The following is an 8,774-nucleotide window of genomic DNA, read 5'->3' on the forward strand; positions in this document are numbered from 1 at the left end:
TGATTGTTCTGTGGACTGTGTATCGGTTACCGGAGTGGATGATTGGGTATTAAAGACAGGGAAGTGACAGTATGATAGGGTGTTTTGATGTGGCATTCAGATAACAACCACGCTCTCTGGAAATGGGGTAGGTTGATCCAATTGGTTCATCCTCAAAGCGTTTAGTGTGGTAGGCTAGCAACGGTAAAGTGGTAATACTCTTGATGCACTACAGTCACAGGGCTACGGACAGAACATCAGTGAGAGATGGACCAGTCTGGTCACAGGCGGGTGCAGCTAGCATTTTTCATATTTACAGATTCGCTGATTGTAAATTAATTTAAAGGCAAAAAATAAAAAAAAGAGTCCTCAGTATTAGCGCGTGCTGATCCCACTGTCTAAAAAAATGTGTCTAATTGTGATTGCTTCCGTTCAAGCATGTGCATCATAAAATTCAAGTAGGGTACATGGATTTAATCCGTTTTGCAGATTCTTAGAAACAGGCAGGCAGACAGATAGATAGATAGATAGATAGATAGATAGATAGATAGAAAATGAAGTAGGCTTTCAGAGGCTGTAACAGAAGGGAGGAAGTGAAAATATACTCTACAGAGCGTTCATCCTGTGGCCCAGGGTGATATTTTAACCCAGATTTTACTGAAAGCATGCACTGTACCGTCTCAAACAGTCACCTGCATTCAAGGAAGACTAGACTAATAAACAAATAGGCTGTCTATGAGAAAACGATATGTTTTGTTGTTTGTTTGAAATGTGGTTCAAATTAAATATATACACAGAAGGCTGGAAGTCGTATACGTAATTAAATTATACAGTTATCATTTTAAATGGATGATACAGGCAGCTGATTGAGTTGAGCAACGTGACTTAAGAACTGGAATCTTAATGGAATTCAGTTTTATTCAATCTGCCACTTGTCTCCATACCATTCAAACCCCTAGCCTCATGCTCAGCTACTGTAGTGTTTTACATGTGGTTGGGCTTATCAGCCTTAGGTGGATAGGCCTACCACACCAAAGGCTATTCCTAGTCCATGGAACAAAATGCAGTTAGGCCTGTGCTTTTTCTGCAGTAGGCCTACATTGCAGTTTCATGTTCGAAATACTACATTTGCCTGTTGCAGTGTAGTGTAGTACATTGGTTCTCAAAGTGGGGTCCGCAGCACATTTGTCAGGGGGTCCATGACAAAGTTTGCTACAAAATATGAAATTGTCTTATATGGCGAAAAATGCTACAGTATTACTGTAGTATTTGCCCAATTGATCTGCTGATACGTGACATCAATACGTCAAAACACTTTACTATTAATTATGTGAACGTTATGTGAAGCAAACACTATGTGTTCAACACAATAGGCCTACATTTGACAAAGAAACAACAAACCTTTAAAAACATACTGTCAAAGTTTGCTAACATGACCATTGTGGTATTAGCATGTTTTTAAAATACATATACAGTTTTTCTCGATCGTTTTGATACCTGTGTCAACTCTGAAATCACGCTCTCAAAACAGTTAACACTCGTGTCTGAACAAAAGCACTCTAGACAAAATGACACATTTTGCTTGCAAAAGGCTGTTACTCTCTCAAAAAACTTAAAACATGCAGCAAAAGCAAATCTTGCCTTCAAACACTACAACTTGTTGCCAATTAAAAAACACTCTTTAATCAATCATTACACACTGGACAACAAAATGCAAAATCTAGTTCTCAAAATGAGCATTTTTGCCATGTCTGTTCCATTACTTTCTCATTTTTCTGGTATCAGAAAAAAACTTTGAAAAGACAAAATGTACTGAATAAAAAAATAATTTATTCATTCCTCCCAATATGTAACTGCTATTGACATGTAAGACATACAGTAAATACCTAGCAACATACAGCACATTTCATTGAACTACATTTTTCATCAAAATAGACCTACAGTCAACACCTGTTGTACTGTTTTCTCCACCAAATAGGCAATACAGTACTTTGTCTAAATGTGCATTAGATCCATACTTGCAAATAGCAACACAGAACAGACATCTCTTATGTATAATGCATGATTGCTGATTGAAGAATTGTGCAATGGAGTTTCACACAGGTGTATCAGAGATTCAGACTTATGCAAGGAATCTATACCACCTGTGAAAAGATGTTTTCCTTTTGTTTAGCATGGGAAAACCAATAGAGTTTGGGGCTTTTGAATGACACCTGTGTTAACTGTTTTGCAAAAGAGTGTGAGAAATGTGTGAACCCAATGAAAATGTGTGAACACATTCGCAAGAGATGACTTCTGCTGTGCAAAGAAAGTAGTCATGAAGACCAAGTGGGTTCTAGTTTACTTAAGCAGGTAAAAGCAATCAAGAAAAACTGTAACATAAGCATCTAACAGAAAAAAAGGCTATACAGCTACATGATTAACTTAAGTTTTATGTGTTGCTATTATGAGGGGTCCTTGGAGAATTTTCCACTCCATGAGGGGTCCCCGGCCCACAAAAGTTTGAGAACCCCTGGTGTAGTAGAATGTAGTTGCAATGGCATTTTTACATATCAAATAGCTTACTGCGTGCCTTCACATGAACTGAAAGGAATTCCTCAAAAACTGCCATTTTGACACTGCAGTTGTAAAGGTATGGTACCTAGTATGGTACCATAGTTCTTATAAATTAGACATTTACAATCCACAATTATAACATAATAGAAGCTTAACAATGAATGGCACAGCTCGAATGTTTTACATGTTACAACATTTTACAATAAATCCTAGATTTCCAAGACTCCCCCGCTGCAGTTCTCAGCATATAGCCTAGATGGCAGTATAGGATAAGACATAGCAACAGAGTAAGCAGGCAGGCAGGACAAGTAGTCCATGAGCCACAGGCCCAAAAAGGGGCGTGTCACTACCACTTGGGGGGGCAAATTCTCACTATATTTTTCTGAAAGCTACATATCTCTGGGGTATAAAATGTTATGATAGCAAGTTGGATCTTGTAGCTTTGTGGCTGTACAGGCCTTCAAAGTTGACCTCTGATTTGAAAAAAGGAAATTCCGCCTATTGGCTTTTTTTTTGTTAAACCACTCATAACAGCCCAGAAAATAATCCAAACCTCATTATTACTGATGCATATGTGGTGTTTGATGTTGGCATACATATATGGTTGATAAAATTCAAGATTTATGTGTAATAATGAGCAAATCTACGTTTTCAGAGACACAACGTGTTGCAAAATAGTGAGAATTTGCCCCCAAGTGGTAGTGACGACCCCCTGTGGCTCATGGACTTAAAGACCAAAGTCATTATCTGTGCGTCAGCAAAAATACCTTAACACAGTATGACATTACAGTTTTTCTCAGTCGCTTTGGAGCTTTTTTCAGATCAGAATGAAAATTCTCATAACTATTAGTTCAACCTCCACAACATTTAGTCATTTGTGCACATCATAGTAGCAATTTCTCCTTCCTCTGAACAAATTGCAAATGCTTTTGAACATGTATCAGTTGCTTTGTCATGTCAGTCAAAATGAACTATACTTAAGGATGCGAATAGTCGTTCCCAGTAAAACTAATAGTCTTCATTTCATTGCTTAAGTCAATACATACAAAATTGGTGAATTCTGTCACAATGCTGTAGAATTGCAAAGAGCATATACAGTAAAACTGTGAAATGTACATGTTCAGTGTCTTGTACTCACTTACTCCCCTAACTACAGCAATTTGTAACTTTACTGTAGTTTTCAAATGGCTGTACAAGTACTGTATAGTGCTGTCTTGAGCATGTTTAGTGTCACCGACCTTTAGTGACCTTTTTTTGCATGGGAAAACACTGAGAGCATAAACTGTCGTAATGAAAACATGACAAAGCCATTTGACTATCTTGTTCATAAACAATGGTGTCAAGACTTCTCATTTTGATGACACTGGCAGTTTCATTGACATAAATACTTGCTTTTGAGGAATGGACCGACTATCCATTTTGAGCAAGTGACGTGCGTTTGCAGGTTATCACACTAGGTTTTGCAGTTTGCACTAATTGTTTTGAGAAATGCACTGCTGTGCAAATGTTAATAGTGATGTGAGAAAAGCACCAAAGCGACTGAGAAAAACTGTAAATTCTCCTATCTAGTAGTAGCCGACTTAATTATCATAGGTCATGAATTATAGGCCTATAATAGGCCTAAATAAATACATGAGTGTTCTTTTTTGCTTTGACTAGGCTACCTATGACTAATTCAAGTTTATAGGATTGGCACAGTCCAGGACACAAACAGATTAAACAGGTTAAAAAAAATAGTTTTGTATTTGAACTCTCGGCATTGATTACTGTATTTCAAAATTATGTTCTTCAAAATCAGGTTTGTATATTATGTATATGTTTAAAATGACTGCAACTTCCGCTTTCGTAATTTACCCATGATTCTTCACTAGAGGGAGATTCAAACACTGTCGCAGAAATGGAGGGGGAGAGGGAGAGGGAGAGTCAGAGTCAATTGATACTAAGTTGTAATTTTAAAGATTTAAGTTATGAAAACGCTGTAGCAAATAGCAAAGAAGATTGTTCTCAACTTGATTCTTCAAGCTGTCGAGAAAGTGAAAACATATCCAACGTGGCTGTTGCCACGCAATGTACTGTCGACGAGAAAACGGGCTGTGAGCAACCTCCAAAACCAGAGTTAATGAAAAGACTATCTGGGTGGATGGTACATAATAATTCGATGCCTGTTAGTGAAGGTTCAAAGGAATTGGACAATAAGGAAAACGGCACAGACTCTGTAGTATCGGAGACATCACGGGCGATTGTGTCAATTGGTCACAGTGGTGAGTAAATTAAATAGACCTAGCATCTGGATTTTGCTAACGTTAGCGAAATCGACATAGCAATCATATAGTTAGCATAGCTGGCTAACGTTAGCCAAAGTTCAGTTGTGTTACGCAGGAAAACAATATGTTGATGCTATGGAAAAGGCTGTCGTCTTCTATGGCCATCGCTTGTAACATTGAATGATTTTGCTTCTTGTCTTTATTGTGGTAATCAGATTTGCTAAACGGTCAGACCGCTAACATCCCAGACCACCCAAATGAAGATGGCCTATCACCTCAAAGAGAAAGTCCGAATTATGATTCCGAGGTCTTACGGAAAGCCAAGGATGAAGGTGTGGTTGACGTGCTCTTCTCTGGATATGTCACGAAAGAAACTTGCTGCAAGTTTGTTTGTGAAATCCTCAAGTGTATACTCTACCAACGACAGCAGCTGCCAATGACCTATGATCAACTGAAGTACCACCAGAAGCAGCAGCAGGCATCTACACAGGTAAAAGGAAATGTAGACCATATATTTTTTGTACAGAAGAGATGCAGAACACCTTCTCACACAATTTATATTTTCACCAACGAATATATCAGATGTTTTTTGTGCATTTTTTTTTACCACTACTGGTAAGTTTGTACACTAAAAATGTGTTCTTTGACTGCTGTTCACTCAGAAAATAAATCACCTTTAGCCTGGCAGACACCAGACTGATTCTCAAAAGAGAATTGGTCTGGGAACCTTTCATTCACTTCTCATTTCCAAGGGGCATAATCAGCAGTGAAATGAAACTTTAATTGGTACATTAAACTCTTAATTAAATCTTTTCGGAATTACAGCAAACCCTTTCTTGTAAATTAAGGTTTTAAATTTCCAAAGAAGATGCATGTCTTCCAAAGAAGATGCATGTCTTTGTCGTTTCATGCTGACGCCACCAGCACAGGCAGTTGTGTCCAAGTGTTCTGCTTACCATGCTCTCCTGTCTGTCATCGTTTAAAGCTTGCCCCCTGCATAATAAGGGGTTGTGATTTGTTCCTGAGTTTTCTGTGATTTTGGAAATAGCTGTGAATTTCAGGATGGTCAGACGAATCTGCAGAGCAAGTTCAAATGCTCTTACAGATTTTTCATCTGGGTTCACCCAGGCTACTTTATTGGGGGTGGGACGGGGTTCTCCAACTATATTTATGAAACATTTATGTCTATTCTGGCGGATATTTTCTGGAAGTGTGTTAGTCCAGTCTTACAAATTTGAATAATTAAAAGAAAAGAGGGAGGCGGATTTGTGAGTTATTATTAACAACAGGGGAAGCTGCTGTGTTGTCAAAGCTTCCCTCAGCACATATTGTTTGTGCAGGAAGGAGTCATTGTGGGCTGGAGGCCACCGAGAGCTGCTGGGGGTCTGGACTGGAGGAAATGCCAGCGCACGCTGCAGGACCTGGATGAGTTGGTGGGCCATATGGAGGTGCTTTTCTCCCTGACACTGGTTCCCCGCATGCTGCTAGTTTTGGGGGGCTCTCTGGTTCTACCCAAAGAGCTGTATGAGATCAACATGGAGGAGGTGGCTCTAAGCACTGGGGATGCCTGCCTCCGCGCATCTGTGTGCCTGCGGAAGATCTTCCGCACTCTCTTCGTGGCTGATATCTTGACGGACGCGCGGCCCGTTCACCTTCTGACCACAACGCTCATGGCACTGGGGCACAGAGACTGTGGTGTGTCTGTGTTTAGACCCAAGTTGGATTTCAAGATGCCTACACGAGTAAAAAGACAAGTCATCAATATAGCTTGTGATGTAGACGGAGTACCACAATCAAACTCAATAGACTGGGGGGACTATGTGTGGTTTCAAGCACCCATAACCATCAAGGGGTTCTGCAAATGATAATTCAACGAGAGATGCCTCAAATTGTAGTTATAAGTTCTAACTTAAAATGTCTGGATTCTTCATGGTGCTGGTTAGGGCTAGGAACATGATTAAGGGAAAAACATAGAGATACTCAGGATCTTGTGTCTGTTCAGTTCCATGACTTTTTTATTAAATTAAATGCTAAATGTGTTTTTTTTTTAGACAGTGTTTTAGAATAGTACGGTCATCTGATATGAGGATAAGATGAGCACAAAGCCTATTCACTGTTTTAACCCTGTATATTTAGTCATTTTACACAGGCTAAGGTTAAGATATACTTATGTTTGCACCTTAAGACACATTTATACAGCTTAACCCTTTCATGTCAACAAGGACTTTCTACCCTCAACTATAAAGTTGTTGATGGCTACAAATGGAGACTATTGTATATACCTCAATAAACTGTCAGATTGTATGCTAAACGGTCTAAAAGATGGAAATGTGGCAGAGTGCATCTAAGTGCATCTAAACTAGCATGGTGGTAAAGACAGGTGCAAAAACTAAACTGTGGTTTGTCATGCCTGATTTTTCACATCACTCTTCTTGAAGTTGCACCCAAGCTTAACACGTCTCTAAGGTCCCAGTGGTGACCTTTGAACTTGAGATTTGCCCTGAGTTATGTAACCTTGTTGTGACTCTATAGATTGTGTGTGTGTATATATGTGTGTGTGTGTTTCAGTTATGAATTGTTATTTTGAAAGTGGTGATAGTCTTGCATTATTAAAGCATCAGAGGACAATTTCACATTTTAATCTTTATTCAACTTTTGACTCCAGTATTGGAATGTCTACTATTGCCTATATGTGTTGATTATAAGTGGCCTGTATAATATCTTCAAGATTGTAACATGGGTCATTGTGTCTCAAATCAGATAAGGTTGTTTGCTGCACCATCTTAGACCTTTTTTTTTTTTTTTTTCAAACCTTGTCTATATCATAAATGGATCCTGAAACCAATTCCTGTAGTATATTTCTGTTAAAAGTTAATGTCTTCATATGGTTAGGTTAATTGACTTACTGTACGACTTCCAGCAGGGGCATAACTAGAAGTGAAATTTGTGCATTAAACTCTTACCAAATCGTTTCAGAAGTGTATAGCAATCAAGTAAACAAAGATTTTAAATGCAGTTTACGCAATTCCAAAGAAATACATGTTCACACCGTGTTTTAGGGACATTGGAAATGGGCTTCAATGGCCTCTTGGCCAGACTGCGCAAATCACAAATTTGCCAAAGGTTCATATGGGTATTCCCAGGCTAAAACATGTTTGCAGTGAGACAGAACCGCTAAATGTTTGTGTAGTATGCATCATATAATACAAGATGCCTACATACAGTAAGAGATAAAATAAAAAAAGAGTACATAAAATAATAATAAAGCAGTGGTAATAGTAATACAAAAAATTAAATAACTATATTAGAAGATAAACTCAAATAAGTCAAATAAACTCAAAGTGATGGGGGAGGGGGATAGGTAGTAGTGATTATAGTGTTAATAATGAAATGAAATAAGCAAAGAATGAAATAAGAATGGACTTAAGAAAATAACCCATGGGGGAGATTAGAGTGTACTAGGGGCTGAACTAAAAATGGGAAGTAAGACTATTGCAGAGCCGGGAAGACTATTACAGAGAAGGCCCGGTCACCTTTGGTTTTAAGGTGGGAGGGGGGAACAGAAAAGACTTGTTGGGAGGAAGACTTGAGTGACCTATAACGGAAGAGTGAGGACTTATGAGATCACAAATATATTGTGGTGCTAAACCATTAAGAGCTTTGAAAACAAATAGTAACATTTTGAAATCTATTCTGAATCTCACAGGTAACCAATGTAGTTGAGACAACACCGGAGTGATATGCTCTCTCTTCTTAAATCCAGTTAGTCTGGCAGCTGCATTTTGGACTAGTTGCAGTCTAGTTTGTTAAACTACAATAAAGAGAGTTGCAGTAGTCCAGCCTAGATGTAATGAGTACTGCTGCCCATGGATGAGCAGGATTTTGATGACATGAGACAAGTGTTTCCAGAGGAGGCCTTCCAAAGTGTCCTGAAAAGTTATGGGCATCACTTTGATTCAGAGACTGAGGTCTGAA

The 8,774-nt window shown here is 38.7% G+C and overlaps 1 protein-coding gene across 1 annotated transcript; it reads left to right on the forward strand.

Annotated features, from left to right (window-relative positions):
• The first annotated feature begins 4,403 nt into the window (after nucleotides 1–4,403).
• On the forward strand, nucleotides 4,404–7,644 carry LOC125311668 (MAD2L1 binding protein). Its single transcript, XM_048269933.1, has 3 exons — nucleotides 4,404–4,796; nucleotides 5,015–5,289; nucleotides 6,140–7,644. The coding sequence occupies exons 1-3, from the start codon at nucleotides 4,433–4,435 to the stop codon at nucleotides 6,662–6,664; spliced, it is 1,164 nt and encodes a 387-aa protein (XP_048125890.1). The 5' UTR covers nucleotides 4,404–4,432; the 3' UTR covers nucleotides 6,665–7,644.
• The last annotated feature ends 1,130 nt before the right edge of the window (nucleotides 7,645–8,774 follow it).

This window comes from Alosa alosa, chromosome 18 (genome assembly GCF_017589495.1).
Source record: "Alosa alosa isolate M-15738 ecotype Scorff River chromosome 18, AALO_Geno_1.1, whole genome shotgun sequence".
NCBI lineage: Eukaryota > Metazoa > Chordata > Actinopteri > Clupeiformes > Clupeidae > Alosa > Alosa alosa.

What these genes read in the sequence shown, in the direction of transcription:
- LOC125311668 (XM_048269933.1), top strand. Translation starts at nt 4,433, where the DNA reads ATGGAGGGGGAGAGGGAGAGGGAGAGTCAGAGTCAATTGATACTAAGT. An exon ending in TGTGTCAATTGGTCACAGTG is followed by an intron (nt 4,797 to 5,014) that starts GTGAGTAAATTA and finishes TGTGGTAATCAG; the next exon opens with ATTTGCTAAACGGTCAGACC. An exon ending in AGCAGCAGGCATCTACACAG is followed by an intron (nt 5,290 to 6,139) that starts GTAAAAGGAAAT and finishes TTGTTTGTGCAG; the next exon opens with GAAGGAGTCATTGTGGGCTG.